This window comes from Oenanthe melanoleuca, chromosome Z, assembly GCF_029582105.1.
Source record: "Oenanthe melanoleuca isolate GR-GAL-2019-014 chromosome Z, OMel1.0, whole genome shotgun sequence".
Lineage (NCBI taxonomy): Eukaryota > Metazoa > Chordata > Aves > Passeriformes > Muscicapidae > Oenanthe > Oenanthe melanoleuca.
In genome coordinates, this window is record NC_079362.1 from 54,284,310 (window position 1) to 54,303,733 (window position 19,424).

The 19,424-nt window shown below is 34.9% G+C and overlaps 1 protein-coding gene across 2 annotated transcripts in view; it reads left to right on the forward strand.

Moving 5' to 3' along the window:
* The window catches only part of JMY (junction mediating and regulatory protein, p53 cofactor), a 65,221-nt gene that overhangs the window by 14,362 nt on the left and 31,435 nt on the right, over positions 1–19,424 (forward strand). For both annotated transcript variants that reach the window (XM_056514732.1, XM_056514733.1), the window contains exons 2-4: positions 3,520–3,693; positions 16,595–16,745; positions 18,535–18,704. In XM_056514732.1, coding sequence (XP_056370707.1) covers positions 3,520–3,693; positions 16,595–16,745; positions 18,535–18,704 — 495 coding nt within the window. The remainder of the gene's footprint in view (positions 1–3,519; positions 3,694–16,594; positions 16,746–18,534; positions 18,705–19,424) is intronic.

A 19,424-nucleotide genomic window follows, 5' to 3' on the forward strand; every position in this document is an offset into this window, starting at 1 on the left:
AGTGCTTGACAATTCTTTCCTTGAAGACATTCTTCTACTATCCAATCAAAACCTGGCACAATTTGAGGTTATTTCCTCTTGTCCTGTCACTAGTTGCTTGGGAGAAGAGACCAATCCCCACACAGCTACAAGTTTCAGTTAGATAAAGAGTCACCAAGAAGACAAACTGTACATTTAGTAAAGGAGTAACACTCCATTAGGATTAATTACAGCAACCTACAGCCTGCATTAGTCAAGATTAGGGAAGAGAGTTGGCAATGATATTTCCAAGTGCTGTATTAGCTATACTGTCTTATTTGCCATTGTTTAATAAATGGAGAGGTGATTTTTATAGTTAGTTCATTTAGTTCAGGTGACCTTCCCTAGAAGCTGATCTGTTCATCTTGGATAGTTGCTTAAATTTTTTCAAGTGCATTTTAAGTAAGCTATTGTACCATTTTGAGAAGTGCTATATCTGGAAATCTCATTTAGTTTTTTATAGGTCTTTATCTCCATCTCTCTTCTTGGGGAAAGACACATTGCAGTGAAACACTGTACCTTAGTGCCTTTCTTGTAATGAGGGCCCCAAAGCTGAACACAGTATTCAAGCTTTATGTTCAAGGTTAGCAAAGAGATGGATGAATGTCCAAGTTTTTAGCAAATAGATGAATGGGTGTAGTGAGGCTATATGTAACAAGTACTCTCAGCTCGCTTACTTTCCTATCTGTTTTGAAGAATTGAAGACTAACCCTAGTGAACAGCTTTGCATTAAACCAAATAAGATGATACTCTTTGGTTTCAAAGTCATTTTTCATGTCTTTTTCTGGAACTGCAGATTAAATGAAATTTTGTCACTCTTTTCATTCAGAAAGCCCTCATTAGTTGAAGGAAATTGATCCTGCATGCATCATTGCCTTAGGGGTTAAGAATAGAAGCTTACTTTGGGTTAATAGTTACAGAACATATATATTTATATATTTATATATTTATATATTTATATATAAAATTCTATACTAGTTGACTATGAATAACCTGCCCTCACTTCTGTGCATCTTTTTTTTAATTGACGGTTTGGTATTTTTGGAGTTGAGGATTAGGATTTGATATAGGTTTTGGGTAGCCTCAGTAGCAGACTAACACAGACAAGACCATGAAGTTTTACCCATTTACTTACCTTTTGTATGCACAGGATTGTATTGATAATTCATTATTTTATGCCTTAGTTTTCAGTGATGGACATTATTTTTTCTGAACAACCAACAGCCATAAGTAGATACTAGTTTTTCATGTCCTTAAGATGTCTTTGTACTATTCTGATAGTCATAAAATTGAGTTGGTCCTTCATTTCTTGGCGCTTTCACTCCAGCTTGTGCCCAGTTGTGCCCGTCTACCAAAATATCAGACCTACTATATAGCCTTAAGAATGGTCTGTGAATAAAAAGGAAAAAAAAGTGAATTGTGTTGTTCTGTCCTTGAATATATCTACCTAAGATTCCCCTTTAAATGATATTGAAATAATTACATTTTCTCGAACTGTCATTTTTTGTTGTCCTCTAGAATTTGTAGAATAGGAGTGTTTCATGATGAAACAGCGGTGTAAATTTATTTAATAGTAAGATACTAATAGCCTAAGCAACTGAAAGGAAATTGTCACGCACTGGTAGAGTTGCTCCTTCTTGAAATCAGTGGTTTAAGAAGAAAGGTTTAGTAACTTGCTGGAAAGATAATTACAGCTTTGGGACTGCAGAGGGATTTCTGATTGTGCCTTGGGAAAGTGGGAGAAAGCTGGTACATGGCAACTCTGCTTTTAGGCCCTAGTCACATGGAAGTGGACCTGAGGAAGGTGGTGCATTCTTAGACTGGATGGTTAAAACAAATAATGAGTTGGAATAATGTGTGAGATTCATTAAAGACATAAGGCACAAATCCAAGAGTATCCCGCTCTCTGTAGTTTCAGGTTATGTTGTATGTGTCTAAGACTGAAAGTTAATAAAATGCTAGTCTTAAAGACTGCAAGCCCAATGATTGTGTTCTTGATGAGAACAAATGCTACAAAAATACTGTGTGCTACTGGAAGAGTGGAAGGCCTTAGGCAATGACTTTGTGATAGGAACAATTCTCTGTGTGGAATTTTTTAGCTAACAAAAGCGTTAACCTTATGCTGGAGTTTCCTCCTTGTGAGGAGTTTCACAGGAGTCTCTCACAGACCTTCTCTAATAAACCTTAATAAGTGAAAGCTCTTTATTGTTGAACGTATAAATAAAGCCACTGCAAGCATCTCTGCATTCTGCTCTGCATCCTCTCTCTAACCTTCATTAGTGCTTCAAAGGTGGAGTTACGGAGGTATCCTAAAACAAACTTTCCATTACAAAGAGATATTTTTCATACCCATTCTGGTAACTGAAACACCTTTCACTATACAGAGAGTATTTAATGGATGGCTTAGCATCTGACATGAATGAACAGATAGAAGATAGGATGTATTTGTTACACAGTGTTCTTAATCTTAATATTTAAGTTTAAATAACTTGCACTGTGAATATATGTTTTTTGAGATGATAGTATGAAGGACAAGAGACTTTGACTTAGAAAATTATATGAGGGGAATTAATTTCAGATAATCTTGTCTTTGTAAATACATTAAGTATTCCACATGTCTATATGAGATTAGTTTTTATTAAAAAACTAAGTATTTTTTATTAGAAATAGTGAAAGGTCCCCATCACCATGTGAAGTCTGCTCCAGCAAATGCCCAAAATAGATGCAAAATGAGCATATACAAGAGAAAAAAATCATACATTGTAGCTAGTTCATACAAACAAGTGAATTTTTGCTTCATGAGAACTAAAAGAACAGACAGACTTTGATGTTGTATTTTCTTATATTAATTTAAGTACTTTTATACTAACATCTAAGTATTTTTTAAAAGATTTTTATGCTTAGGTAATTCCAATTTTATTGCAAAAATGAAATGAATGAGAAGTTCATACATTTGAAGTTTTGTGATTGAACTTTCTAGGAGGTTTTGTTTCATATAGGTTACTCTCTGTCTGAGGCCGCACTGGTATAGTGGGGGCTGTATAGATCTAAAGAACAGACTGACAAAATACCGTAAAACCCAAACATCAAAAATTCTCAAAAATGTAGAATGTTCAAAATGCAACTTCTCTTTTTATCTTTTTTCCCCCTGCTTTGATACCTAAGAGTGGTAAGTATGTGAAGTAGCATACCTGAAGACTACCTTCTTGTGCTGAGTTGCTTTTTCTGCTGCTTATTCATTACCTTCCAGAAATTTCTGGAAATTAAAAAATCAGTCTGAGTGTTGCTCGGTTAAGGTTATCAGAAATGCGCTCATACTTAACTGGATGAATTGAAGAGGTATTTTGGGAACCGCAATTGTTTTGTTTTGTTTAATTTGTGTGGTGATTTTGTGGGAAGGGGAAGATGATACAAGAGGATAGGCAAAAAATGTTTTTAAATTACTTCCCCTTTTAACAGGAATGTTCCAATATTTTCATTAAAACTCCTATTTTTCTGCAGCTTCTGGAAAAACATAAGAATACAGAAAGTATGGTAGAGCTCCTTGAACTGTACCAAATGGAAGATGAAGCCTACAGTAATCTTGCAGAAGCAACCACAGAGCTCTACCAGTACTTACTGCAGCCATTCCGAGATATGAGGGAACTTGCAATGCTTAGAAGACAGCAGATAAAGGTAGGGTAAAGGTGACTGAGATAATTAATTGTGAAGTTCTGCTTTTTAATTTCTATTTACTAGTTCTGTTATGCAATATATTATGAGGTAATATTTTTCCACTAGATACTGGCCCTATTTTTCTCGGCTCCTCACTCAGATGAGTGCTTTTGAAGAGTGAGAATGTCTGACATAAGTAGCTAAACGCCACCTGTTTATCTTACTGTCCTACCCTTCAAATGTATGGCTGATTTAAATAGGTCAAACTTAAAATTTTATGGTTACTGGGAATATTGAGGAATATATAAAATACAAAGAGATGTGCAATATTTATACTATTATTAATTTTAGAAGATTACATAGAAAGTTACTTTTCATTTTAGTTTCCTGAGATAATCTGGTGAACTGTGGAAAGTCAGTAGCTTTTTATCTAATGTTGCAAAGGACTTAGACACATGGAACCATATCAAAATACATGATTTGTTGTAACACCTGGACAGTATATTTTCCTAAGAGCTAAAAAAGCCACCTGAAGAATACTTCATTTTGGTAAAAATTTTGTAAAATTGTTCCAGAATGCGTGTGTTTGTTATATTAGAAAGTAGTTCTAATCTTGAATGCTTCTCCAGAGCTAAGAAACATTATCTTTATTGCATCTTGGAAGTACTTTTGATAAAATTATCCATTCCTGTGCAGATTATTAAGACTGCAGCCTTCTAATTCTAAGCTAAAATTTTATTTAATCTGTATTGTAAATGTTGGTTTATCTCACCTTGATACCTTGTTCAATTAGCCAACATTTTTTCCACTGTTTCAACTTAAGTGTTTTTCTCTGGTTTTGAGAAAGAATGAGGGAGGGAGGCAAAAGGATTTATGATGTACTAGTTTTATTTTGACATATTGCTGTGTGCCTAAAGTAATTTTTCAGAAAAATCAGCAATCTTAAATGAACTCAGTTTTATAACAGGATAATGGTTTAACTAAGAATGCTTTTTCTTCTTGTGAGTGATAAATGTTGTTGCACAGAGAATTGGCATGAATATTTTTTCTGACGTATTATACAATTGAAGCATATAAACACTTCATTTATTGAAAAGCTTTCTTCAAAGTGTGGTGAGAGGAGCAAATACTACAATGAGTAGAAATACATGTTAAGAGTTGTGTTGTGTTCTTCTTTGTTTTGATTTTTTAAAACCTCAGTAATCTCTTGAATTCCAGTTTTAAAATGCATCATTTAATATTCTTCCTGAAAGATTAACATTGATAAACATCAGAGGTGTGTTCTGTGGTTGATTATTTGAGTAGTATATAATTTCTTCTAATGTACACTGTGTTCTCTTCCTAAGTTGGCAATTTTTGAGTTAAAAGCTTCGTCATCTGTATAATGCAGTAGAGAAAGATGCCATCTCTTGTTTTTCTTTCATCGTTTGAGAGAAAGCAGTACTTGTATCTATGATGACAAAACATATATTATACTGGGTAGCTAGGGTTGAAGAAATGTTTTATAAATAGAACTTGTGCATGGAATGGTTTGTATTAACTTGCTGCATATGTTTTTCTGGCAAGCTGTAATGTTTTAGACCTTTTCTGTATTAGGTGTCTGTTTCTGATTTGTGGGGAAGTTGTTTTTGTTTGGTTTGGGTTTTTTTGTGTTTTTGTTTTTTTTTTTTAAGAATTTGGGAGGTTTTAAGTATTGTAATAAATTTAATTTTGTCTGTTTTCACAGTGAGTTTTGAAGGAAGTTAATTACATCACTTGTAATCTTTGGGTAGAGTGTGTTCTGCTTTGCAGCAGGACATAAAAATTGGCATATATGTCATCTGGTGTTAAATTTCTGCTGTTCTTGTGAAATTTTAAGGAGGAGACAAGCCTATAGGATACAAAGGAGAAACAAAAACTAAGCTCTTTCTGATCAGTGGAGGCTTTTTAGAGAGGGACATCTGTATTGTATCCAGATTGCTGCTTTAAAAAGAAAACCCACCAAACAACAAACCACAAATGAAACAACTCAGAATGAAAGTTCATAACAAAGTTAAAAACCATGTGGAAGCTTGGAAATGTAGATTGCTGTTGCCTATTATAGACATGATAGAATCTTGTTTCATTTTATATTTTGATTGTACACTAATTTTTCAGCTGTATTTTGCTTCATTTAGTATAAAGGATGCAACATTTAGGTATGTGAGGAGTCAAAGCTGTTTGTGAAGTACTTAAATATTTCTGGATTTGAAAAACAGAATGAAAAATGTATAAAGGTATAGGAGAAAATGGTGGGTTATAATGAAATGAAATGTCACTGTGGAAAAGTAACTTCTAATGACATTTCTGCTTAATTATGAGCTAGTCATCTGACCAGAGAACAATGTGTTCTGTGAGAGATATACTTCTCTTTTTTTGGGCTTCCAGCATCAGAAACCTGGTTTTGTTTATATAAAAGCTCTTTGTATGTAAGTGCTGTTGAAATCCATGGGGACTTCCCTCCAAGCATGTCAAGATGCTTACTAGATACCGTGCATTCTTGAAAGAGCTGAGCACTGCAAGCACATCTGTGTTTTGGACTTAAATCTCTGTATGTGTGATATGGGAACAGCACTGCTTGCCCAAAGGCCTTCATGAGGGACACAGAAATAAAAGCCAACTTGTAATGAGTGGTATTATCAAATTGAGAAATGCCTATCAAAGAAGCAAGTCTGTACTTACTTCAAGGATAAAATACGAGATACACTTAGTAGATGTAATCTGTATGTTTAGTATGACTATTTTGTAAGGTAAATGTGAAGAGTTGTTTTGATAAGCCAGCCAAACAGTCCATATGTTCACTGAATGCTGGAGAAGGCATAATAAAGAAATTGAAGACAGTATTATATTTTATATATATGTAAAAGCTGGCCTGAATTTGTGGAGGCATTTTCTGATTTAATTGTGGACTATTTCTGGTTTAGTTGTAAAAATACGTAAAGACATCCAAGCAGTGAGTTTCAGCACATTAATTTCACTATATGGGTTACTGGACTTTTTCTTCTGATTTCAGACTCATACATAGGCACCAGTCAAGTGAGACTTGATATTCAAATGCTGTGTTCCATGTTTTGGGTTGTCTGTATGTTATTCCAAGAACTGGGAAGACAACTGTGAACATAAAGACACAGGACAAACAATGTTCATAGATCATTTTATCTAGCATTAATGTTGAATTTTAAATAGAATTTAAGATATTCTTTTTGCCAAGAATCAGACTACTTGGGAACCAGGAAAAGGTGTTATATTTTTGGTTCTAAAAATGTTTTACATTTATGGTCACAAATTTTTTCTTAATCAAAATAAATAATTTCCCTATGAAAATTTTGCTTCTTTTTTGTGCGTGCAGAAAAACATTGCCATAGCCGAAAAGTGGGAGGTAGTCCACATCAAAAAGTGGAATTAAAAAGGCTAAGTGTTTCTGAAATTTGAAAAAATCAGAGTAGATACCTATGTTCTAGTGCCTTTGATTTCAGAAAGCTAAATCTAAACTTTGTGAGATCCTCCATAAAAAGTGCTATGTTCTTCAGAAAGTATGTAAGGAAACAACCAGTTAGTGGCTGATATTTGGCTATAGAACTACTGTCCAGGTTACTGTGATCATACAAAGAAACTAACTTGCTGCTTAGAATTTTTATGGCCTTGTAGTTGTGGACAGTACTTCACAGTCATGATGAATAGGCACCGGGGTTTGATCAAATGCCAAGTGAGATCAGTGGGAGGCCTTCTCTTTTCATGCTTGAGGGTTTTTTGGATGTCCTTGATATTGGACTAAAGATAAAATGTAACAAATTGCTTTGAAACCTACATGTAGATGCCAGCAAAACTTCAAAACATGCGTTCTTGAAGGTCTGAGGAACTGGTTTTGCCTAACTGGAAACTGATAATATCTCATTAGGAGTGAAAGCCTAGAGCCACCATTACATCTCAGCTCATCTCCAGGAAATGAGAACATTGAAAACTTACCGTATGTTAAATATATTAAACACACTCATAGCTTCATTGCTTAGGTGTTAATTATTTTTATTTACATATTAGTTCATGAGAATGTGAGGAGATTTTAAAGACTTTAGATATATTAATATTGATATCTAACACTGGAAGCTAGAGATTAGAGCAGCATATATGTCAATGATTCATAACATCCTGCTTTTAAAAATCTTGGAATCTTTTATTAGTCTGTCTGAAGGTTTACTTCCCTCTCAGGCTCCCTTACACAGATTCTGGTATATTAAAAATGCAGTTCTGGCTCAACTCTACATGGATTTGTTTGCTTAATATATGGTGGTGAATTGTCGTAGTGAACTTGGTAACTAATTTAACTTTGATTTATGCAAAGTTAAATACTTAGACATAAATACATTGTATTGAAGATGTAAAATTTTGGCTAAAAAATAGTTTCATGAAGTATGAAGCAAGTTCAGGGGAGAAGAAATTTAGCTATGAGAACAGCTGGCAAAACTGAGAGAGTTACTTTAAAAAGTACTTACAGAATATCTGTTTCTAAGAGTCTCCAATCACGTAAAGTTATTTTGTAGAAACTGTAAAATTTCAAAGGATTTTTAACTTTCTTTAAAATCTATTTGTAGCTGAAGGTGTGCCCTCATATTTTCAGGAATAATACTTAAATAAATGTAGCTTTTAAAAAACCTGTAGGCTGGAGAAGAAATTTTAAGTTTATACAAAGTACTCAGAAACTTTGTTTCCTTGTTTAAGAATATGATGCAATGTGGTGAATTGTCTTTATAGTTTGAGTCAAAAGGGTTGTATGTCAGTCTCTGAACTATAAACCCTCTAGACTATTGTATGAACTCAGAACAGAACATTTTGGTGACTTAAAGTCAGGACTTTATGGGCTTTCTCAAAAAAAAAAATATTCCAAAGAGGCAATCTGATAGAAAGCAGTCTGGTACCCTAAATCATTTATTGAAACTTAGTTCCTGATTTGAGGTAGCTGACTACAAAACTGTGGTGTGTATCTGATTACTCATTTTGCAGACAAGCAGATTTAAGCAAAGACTGCTCTAGGTGTTCAGCTATAAAAGTGATTAATAAGACTTATAGAAAAAACTAATTATGTTTGAATGCTGAAAGGTTTATAGTTTAGTTTTTTAAAAGATCTCCTTACAAAAAGCTGGGCTGGATAATAAAAGGGTAGGTGAAGTTTCGATAAAGAAAAACTAAGGCATATACAGAAAGTTGATGACAATTTCCAAAAACATGTATGCATACTTGTATGCACCTAATTAACTAACTACTGCTTTTGAGGAAAAACGTGTAAGAATTATCTTGAAATTGCTGAAAATAGCTCACTATTCAGCATTTTGAAAGAGCAAAGAAAAAGGTTTGAATTATTAAAGAGATAAAAAAACAAGCACCAAATATGAAACATCACACTTTGGTATACATCCATGTTATATGTGCATCTTGAGCATCACAGTTTTAATTTCTTCCTCTCACAAATGAACGACAATATCAGAGTAGTGACAGTATGGAACGTAAGGGTGTTTCCCTATTGAGCATTCTCAGTGCTAGACCAGAGTAAAATAATTGGATTGCCTTAGTCTGGAAAGCACATGGCTCATCAAAGATGAGAAAAATCTATGAATCATGAGTGTTAAGGGATAGAAAGTATAAAAAATAGGGGTACCTCAATGAACCTGTGGTGCTTTAAAATGAACTACAAATAAAGCAAAAACAACCTCTTAGTACACCTTACATGCTCTGTGGCAATAATTGCCACAGTTTAACTGTGGACACCAAATATATATGTGTTATATATGTGTTCAGAAAGAGAGTCATCAGTGACTATTAATGATTTGGATTAGTCATCAGCTTAGGAGGCCTGTAACAGAATTTGGCAGTTATCAATGTATTTCTTTTTTTTTTTTTTTTTTTTTTTCCTTAAGTGCTAGTAATGTAGGAAATAGTGTAGAAAAATGCAGAATCAGTGTATCCATTCAAAAAGGCATATTGATCAAACTTTGAAAGGCTGGTAAACATGCAGAAAATTCTTAATTGTGTCCCTGAGGATTAGAATCAAGGAGGGTGAAACCTAGAAATGTGCGGTGTCTTTTTGTGTTTTGTTTTTTTTTTTTACTTTGCAGTGTTGAAGATAGGAAAAGAGAGAAAACGAGGAGACATTCATGCAATGGTTTTCAGACTGTGGAGGTCAAGGACAGGGACTGAAGGCCTTCAGAGGTTGAAAAATTTGCTGAGAGTCTAAATTTTGCAAAAAGATTTTTTACCTAAATATCTAAATATTTTGTAATCTAGTACTTTCTAGTACTTTTTTTTTCCAATTGTGCTCTGAAAAAAGCCCTTTTTGTAAGCTTTCATCTCATTTGCTAACTTCATACTGAAACTTACTGGGCTTTATTTCTAATTGGTACGGTTATTTTCAGTATCCTTGTTCATGGCTATTTGTATGTCTTTAATCTGATTTCTTCTGGCTAATACTTGTGTCACTATTTCTCTTTTTTTCAGTATATCTGTACATAAAAATTGTCAACCATATTTTGAAGAACTCTTGATATATATGCTTAACATTTTGTCTATTGTATGTATTAAGTTTTTTTTAACTAAAGGTTTAAAAAATCCATCCAATCATTTTCATGCACAAACAGAATCTATAATGTCTGGAAACACTCAAACCCACTTGCCTTTGACTTAACTTGGCTTAAACAGCATTTTCAAATAACTGGTAGAATATGTCTTCTTAAAAATACATTTTTTTAAACATAAAAGCTTTGTTTATGAAGATGAGCTCTCTTTTTACTCTAGGTTTCAGTCAGGGAAACTGAAATGTGTAGAAAGATGTTATGCTGTACAGGTGAATAAATAAGGAAGGTATAATGCAAGGTACACTGTTTACCTTTAATTCTGTCAATTGGCAATATAAAACACTGTAACTTAGCGTTTTTAACACTCTATACATAAATTCTTATGTGTCTGGGAAAAAAACACAGTTAGATAAACCCAGTCTTTCCTCTTATGCTTGCCATAACCTGTATCTTCTATGATTTTTCTCTTCTAACTGCTGAGTTTTTCAGTTTTCTTTCTACATGGTTCTGGAGAAAACATTGACCACTGCAGTTCACAGTAGAATGACATTATTATTCGGTCTTCTTTCTGTATGTCCTAACATCTTGTTACCTTTACAGTCTTGACTGAATTGTGTATGTTGTTCTCCTGTGTTTTAAGTTAATCAAAACTCCTGTAGTTTGTATTTTAATCCCAGGTGCCAGGTATTTTGAGGAATCCAAACCATGCAAACTAAATGGGTTTTTATGTATTACCATTGAAGTCCATGTCCATATTTCTTAGGATAAAACTAGTAAAACTGTAAAGCCCTCTTTAAAGTTGAATGCTTTCACTTAATATATTTAGGGGTGTATATACAGAATTGTAACACATTTGGGGAAATAGTGCTGGGTTTGTGTTTGTAGCAGCTTGTAACAGTTTGTAACAGCTGAGAGCACAGTAAACTGACAACAACAAAGAACTTAGGCTAATTTTGAGAAGTCTCTGACTAGATGAAGCTGATTTTCTTGCTGCTATGTCTAGCAAGCTGTTGTTGGAATTGCTTGTTTGACCTCTTGGACAAGGCAGATAGCTGAGCCTTTGATCTGAATAATGCTTTTGTGTATAAAGCCGTTTCCATTTTGTGTTTTACCACTGTTGTCTACACGACTCACTCAGCATACTTTTTTTTTGTTCTTATAATTAACTGACCTGCTGTTGCATCTCACGTTTTTCTCCTTTTCTACCTATTACAAGTTCATCTAAGAGAAGGATAACAAAGGGACCTGGTGACATTTGACATATGCCTGCCTAAGTTATTACATAGCCTGGGCCAAGTCTTATTTCTGTCAGTCTTGTCCATTCTCCAGAAAAAAAACATGGAAAGTATTCAAAATATTCACTTACTAGATGTATAATATGTGTATGTCATCATTTCAGGCCTGGTGCTCATATTTTCTCTCAATAAGCGTACTTCAGTCACTGCAGAACTTAGCCATAATTTGCAAACTGTTCTAGAGAAGGATGTTTCCATTACAGCATTGCCTCTGTTGATTCATCCTCTTTTGCTTATGGGCTAGTTTAGGAACCTCCTTTCAGTTTGTTTTCTTAGAAGTATTCATTTGTTCTCCTTCAGAAACATATCAATACAGTGTTGAAATATGTTCTTTTATGTTCCATTAGGCTGAAGCAATAGCTGATGAAAATAGGTGTTTGTGTGATGTGTTGAAGTTAATGCTTCTGCTGTTTCTATCCCTTCTTCTGTTTTGTGACAACCAATTTTGTGAAAGCTGTCATAATTTTCTTAGCTTCAAAGCATCATTTGAAGTAAAACTGGTAAAACATGAAAGTCTACAAAAGCAAGTGTCATCATCAGGAAAAAAAAATAGTAGCAAATTTTACTGTGAATCTTGGATTCCTCTCAAGGAGAATATAGGATTTTTACAGGAAAAATAGCTGGAATGTTTTATTGAGAAAGTGATGAGTAGAAGAGAAACTGTAGAATTGGCTTCTGATCTAGTTGTGAGATGAGAGGTTTTTCTGTTTGACCAGGCTTTCTCCAAAACTTTTGAGTCCAAATGAGCAATTACAGGTCAAAAGGCCACTTTGAAGTAATGTTAGGTAACTGGAAAGCTTTTTAGGTTAGGAAGAAACTTCAACTATGTTAGAGTTGCTTAATTTTTAACTAAAAATATTATTAAATCGAAAGTAGATACACAAGTTTACAAGAAATGTCATTAGATGACAGCATTTTTTAGTTATTCTTTGCCTTCTTTTTAGTCATATTTAGCATGGACAATAGTAATTTAAAAATCATTTGTTTAGTTTCTAAAATGACATCTGTTCTTTTATGAGCTATAAAAACTGAAGATGCTTGCATCATAAAGGTAAGCAACATAAAGCATAAACAGGGTGTGCATATATTGCAAACAATAATGGAATGCAGAAGCACATAAGAGCTTCTTTTAATTCCATAATGAGAATTGTTGTCTTACATCAAGGTGATTAATTATTGAAGAGGGTACAGAAAACAAAGTCTTCAAAACTCACAAGCCTGTTCATGTTGATATTTAATGGTCTATGGCTACTCCCTTTTCCTTTTTAAATTCTTAGCTAGGACAAAATGAGGGAGTGGTCACTTATCTCATGGACGTGTTTGCAGGTGGGGAGGAAACCTACTTTTTCATAAGCTGCAAGCTCCAGAGGCATATTCCTTATCTTTACTTGCCAACTTTTCCCATTACATCTGTGGTCTTCATTTAAACTATTTTCCCCCAGGGGCTTACTTTCTATTTCCTGAAATACGGTATGCTATCAATAACATCTATCTTGTATATAAATGTACCATAATTATATTATTTAAACAGAATATTATGATTTAATATATATTTGTATAGATTTACTCTAGTGGCACTTTGTTAGACTGAGATATAATGCCCAGACATCCATTTGGCAAGGGGGACCATATAGATATTTCACCCCATTGTCTCAGTTGTTCATCTCTATTTTTCTCTGGAGATTGTCTGTCTGTCCTGCTCTGAAAGGATGGCAAGCATAAATTTAATTAATGACTAGTAGATGATAATCATTTTCTCAAGGTTGCAGTTGAGCACTGGTAATTCTGCTAAATTGTTGGTGCTGTTAGTATTTGTACTCATAATATGGCTATATCTTTTTAATGTGTTTCCCCAAAGTGTGACAGGTCCATGGCCAAAAGTGGCTTCATGAATGCCCTGTCTTCTAGTTTGTCGTACTTATTTGGTTTTGATTATAAAGAATGACTGTAATTACTTTTGAAAAGGTTGCAATCAGTATTTTTTTATACTGTGTTTTTTTATTGTTTCTTTTTAATATCTGTTTTTCTTCTTTATTTTTTTGTTGGAGAAATTGAATCTGGTGGAATGAAGTGGCTGGATGGGAGGAGGTTGGTTTTCCCACAGGGAGCGCTGGAGTACCTTCAGGCCAATGGAGTGGCTCTCAGAGGCCACAGGGCGTGTATGTCAGGCAAACCCAGCAAAGCAAGCTTGGGCAGAACATCGCAAGCCTAGGAGTGAGAAACAGAGAGCAGCAGCCAGCTAGATCTGAGGCACAAAAGGGACTCCTAAAGTTTGCTGTCACTCAGAAAATCATTGACCTAATTGAAACACAGGTGTGGGAGCTGTCTTCAAGGAGGCAATGCAGATTCTATTCATTGAATACTATTCTGGAGTATCCTTCTGGCAAGTCTGCTTTTCCAAAAATTAGATACTGTCTTTCATGTATCTGAAGAGATCTCTGTGACTGAGAATTGTTACTCCAGCCTGGAAGCTTGTTCTTGAACTTTTTCGTTTGGAATTTGTTGCATTGAACCTCAGCTCTCTCAGGCTGGTATAGCTGTGGAGAGGTTGTGGTTGTCTGATCCAGCAGCTTCAGAAGTGAAGGGAAAAAGATTTTTAGTTCAAGGTTTATCCTTAGCTTCTAGCTCTTCAATTTTATTAAGAAAGCATGTGGGATATTTCACCTGTCAGTTTCCCACTGGCTCCTAGATTCTGTCTTCACCTTTAGATTGCTGCCTTTTAAACAATGAGAGTCTCATTCCTTGTCATAGTTTAACTGTGACTGTCAACTAAGCCCCACATGGCTGCTAGCTTAATCTAGTTCAGTGTGTGGTGGGAAAGGGCTTTGTCCCTTTCCAACTTCTTGTGAGCCCCCCAATCTCTCCAAGGTGAGGAGCAAAAAAGGCCTTACCTGTGTCAGCGCTGCTTAGCAATAGCTAAAATATCCCTGTATTACTAAGACTGTTTACAGCACAAAACAGAGCCCATATCAGCTAATATGAAGAATATTAATCCAGCCAAAACCAACACATCCGTCCTCCAATATTTTGTGTCTTCAGAGCCAGAAGGTTAACATTGGATGTGTGTGTCCCTTGTCTGAGCTGCAGAATGCAAAGTCCAAATATGAATATGAGCTCTACCTTTAATTTTTTGATTGTACTGCAAGATGCTTAAGAACCATGTTCTAAGAGTTTCACTATCTGGCTAGATGTGTAGGTATGGGCAAGCATGAAGGCAGGTCAAGCAGTATTAGGGAAATTTTTCTATCCTTTTTATCTTTCTGGAGCTCCTTTCATACTTCTGTTAAGCATGGCACTGTACCTGCAGCCTTAAGGCAAGTTGTTTATCTGTTCTTGTTCATGTGTTGCCATGTGAGTACCTTTAGTACAAGTGATGATACGTGGTTGATATACTTGGGATTGTGGATAATTAAAAGATGGTTCCCTTTTCTGTTACTTGTAAATACTTGCCCTAAGGAACAAAGATACGATTATATTTTGCAGTCATTAAACTCTTTAGCTTGCACTGTGTGTGAATAATGTTTTGGCAAAACTATGAAAAAATGTTACTTTGAGCCTTACTCTCCTAGAACTCATGCCTAATAAGAATGTTACTCACATTACTCAGTGATCCTGTGTCTATTCAGTGTTAAGTTACCTCATCTCTATCAAGGAGCAGAAAAGGAAGACTTTTAACTGTAATTGGTTTTTATCCAGCTTCACAAATGGATTTTCTGTTTCTGAGTTCTGTGTAAATGGAAAATATTAATTTCACCAGTGTGTAATTCACTGACGTGTGTGTATATGTATATATATATATATAATGTCTCCACTTCAGTATGTATTTGGAAACCTGTCTGTCCACTCACAAGTTTTGCCTTTGGGAAACATGGTACATACATGCTCCATAGAATGAAATGTTACAAGGTATCTGGTAAAAATATTATTCACCTGCCATTTGTCCACATTATACTTCATCTGTTGCCTTTCTAAGAGTTTTCGAAATTTAAGAAGTAGATTCAAGTACCTTATTAATGTACTCTAAGCGTTTTTCAAGAAATTAACAAGTATTTAGAAGGTATGTATTTGGTTTTACTTGTGAAAATCATCCATCTAAGAGGCAGGACAAGTGGATATGCAGAAGTAGGTCCTGAACAATCACCTAAAAACCTTTCATTTGCAATTGAACTGTAGAGTGGAATGGCTCTTTTAGACCAAATCGTAGCTTTGTGAAATGAAGATTAACACTTGAGGCATTAGAACTTCAGGTTGAAATATTCAGGAACATGTAAGTTTATGAGCACTTCTGGTTTCGTTCCGTTTTGCCTATACTAGTAACGTGTCTTCTTGACTGATAAATGCAAAAAATATTAATAATTAATACTTTGGTATTGCATGAGCATGCTTAAATTTTTCATTAAGATATAAGATATGTAGTCTGTTGTAGTGTGACGGGTGTGTAAAAATTCCCAAGTTTAGGAGAGAAAGTCTTGTTTTTTATTAATTGTGAAACAAACTCCAAGTCTTTTACTGGCTTTTGACAGCTGTGACCTCAGAATAGAATTGCCATGATCTTGGCAATGAGAGCCAGTTTGAGCTCCCAGGCACCACAAAAATATACTTTAAGTCACCTATAACAAAGAAGAACTTCTGAAATGTTGATTACCACTTACTGCCACCCCAACACAACGCTGGTTGCCAGCTTCATTCTGATTGAAGAGCATTTATTTACTTCAGAATGAAATAGTCCAGGCTGGAAGAAAGCCTGGATGAGGCATGAAGCATGCATATAATCTTCAGGTAGTAATATACTTAATAAAAAGATTCTGACAAATCCAACTTATATGTGTGGGCTTTATGCGTCCAGTAAGAACAATAATTATAAATGGTGGATGTACTTTTTCAAGAGGAGGGAGAGCTTCCAAAGAGTTTTTTACTGCTGAATAGTAATGGTGGTAGTTTTATCTCCTTTTTGTTTTATTTTCTTTCTTAGCCCTGAAACTGTTTGCTGTTGGCAGAATAGCTGCAATGAGTTGTTTTTTTAATTATGGGCTGATTTATTTTCAGATCTCAATAGAAAATGACTACCTAGGCCCCAGAAGAATTGAGAGTCTGCAAAAAGAAGATGCCGATTGGCAGAAAAAAGCCCACATGGCTGTGCTTTCTATTCAAGATCTTACAGTTAAATATTTTGAAATAACAGCTAAAACACAAAAAGGTAGTTGTTTTCTGTCATCCTATTAATCACGTAAAAAATTAAATTATTTAATATTTACCATATTCTGCATTGTACCGTGAGTTATTTTTTTCATCAGTCCTTCATGAGCAAAATGCAATTGTCATTGTTTTTTCTTCTGTGTCTCTTTGAATCTTTTGCCTGTAAACCTCTTCAGAACATCATCAGAAGTGAACAGAATAAAAATTTTAGGTAGAAGTTTTACAGCCACTTTCTCAATGTAGTTGTATTAGCGGTACTCTGTGTTTGCAAAGGATTTAGGAAGCATAGAGTCCCTGGTGGATTCTGTTTTCTGTGCTGGATATGGCAGACCCCCTTAGTAAGCGTTAATTGTCTTTCAGTTTATTTCCTTTTCTATTGTTCCTTGCCTTTCATTAATTTTTTTGCATAGCTCTAAACATTAAGCAACAGCTCAGTTTAACTATTTAGCAAAAACTGCTCTGTTGTTCAGAAGCCTTCATGGATATAACCTTAGCTTTTCTGTGTTTGAAGAATGTGATAGTTTTAGTAAAAAGTGGTAAAGCGAGCTCAAATGACTTTGTATGTGCACCATGTGCTTTCAGCCTTAAACCATTCTAACTTAAATAACCAGTTTAATAGGGCAAACAGACCTTTTTCTAGTTCACTGACAAAGTTTGTCCTGGTGTCCTGCCCTGCCTGACTGCAGGTCCCTGTTTCTTTCTTTGCCTTGGTGATGGTGATTGTGCAAGATCCACAGGAGAAATGCTTTTTTGACTGATAGGTTTCTTGTCATCTCTGTACCTGACTGCCACATCTGACTCAAGAGATGCAAGCACTCTGTTCAGTGACAACCCAAGTTAAAGATAATGTGAAATTTCACGTTATTCTGACTGGCTGACTTAATAGGTTACAGCATGTTGGAAAAAATTTAATTAGAGTAAATTCTAAATATGCTAATCAGCTTCTCCTTTCTAGAATGACAAAGGCAGCAACTAAGATACACTGCTAGTTAGATATTTACTCAATTGTTTTTTGTTAATGTGATTTTTTTATGTACAGCAGTCAGGATTTGGGGAAAAATCAGTGAAAAGTGACATGCCTGAAGGCTGATTACAGCCACAAAGCTTTATATACAGGTTATTTACCTGGTTTTTTGTATTTGGGGTTTTTCTTGGCCTTCTGGTGATCACAAGGTAGTCTTACATACCCAAATATTAACAGATGGCAGGGGAAGAACACATGAGAACATAAAGGTGTCTCTTATTACCTAAGAACAGCATGTAATAGCATGTGATGACTGAATGCCACCCCTCTGATTCCATTACATTTGTGGCTTTTGCTTTGCAAAGCTAAGTATAGTATCACATGATCTATACATTAACAGTCGTGAAAATCTTTTATGTATCCACCTGGATGTTATCTGGGGCCCAAGAATAGTAAATTGAATTAGGCAAGGGACTCCAGCATTTTGAGATAAAAAATAGATGTTTTTTAATTTCATGTGTTCTTACAGAATTGCACTTGAAATGAAGCTGAAATCTTTGTTTTAAATAGTAATTTTTTTCACTTAATAGATTTATTTAAATTTATGACTACACTGTAAATGTTATTACGGACAGCTGGAGACTTAGTAGCTGTTAATTGGTATTTACAGAAAGATGGAAAATTTGGGATGCAGTTCAAGACCAAATGCTTGTAATAATGAGATTTTTATTGAGTACAAATGTGTGCATTTTCTTTGCAGCAGGAGCAGTGGTGGTCTGAAGAGTAGACTAGTAAGGTACCTGCCTCTTTTTTTTCCTATGTGTAGCTGTGTATGATCGAATGCGAGCAGACCAGAAGAAATTTGGTAAGGCAGCATGGGCAGCAGCAGTGGAACGTATGGAAAAGCTTCAGTATTCGGTTTCTAAGGAGACTTTGCAGTTGATGCGTGCGAAAGAAATTTGTTTGGAGCAGAAGAAACATGCGTTGAAAGAGGAGGTAAGTTTTCATGCCAGTAAGTAGAAAATTAAAACGTGCAGAAAGAGCCAGTGTTAGACAATGCAAATGATGTTGTAATGTAGGTGTGGTGAGTTTTGTGCTACTTATGTATGTTTTCTGTTCACCTTTTCCTGGTTAGTCAACCAGAAAGACAGTTTTTGCTGTTAATGTTTACAACTGTCCACTGGGATGAGTAAAATGAAGAGAAAGGATAGGACAGAAAGTGGCTGCTATGTAATTTCTGCAGTTTGAGTCTCAGAGGCATGACCACTTTTTCAGAATATGTCTTGACTTTCCAGATGGAAGGTGTCTGACTGTTAGTAAATATAGGGGTAGCTGGATGGTTGTGTTGCACTTTCTTTCTCTGCTTACCTTAATTACTAAGGCAATCTTCCAGAGGGAGCTGTGCTAGTTACAGTTTTCCTGAGGAAAGAGTTCATGCATGAAACTGTGCTTAAATGCTTTAACAGGAAGAAATCCACATTTATTGAGTTCATGGCATCTCCTCAAAAGTAAAAATGCTACGAATTCTCTTTAAAACTTTGCTATCATATGGATGTTTGGTGTGCACATACTAATATTAATGTGTGTTCAATTAGATGATTAGATGATTGCAATGATACTACATTTTAGCAATTAGATGTTTTTTTAAAGAGAGCTTTTCAAATGTTTCAGCAAAATTTGACTAAACTGATGGTGCTGTTATGAAAAGGTTATCCA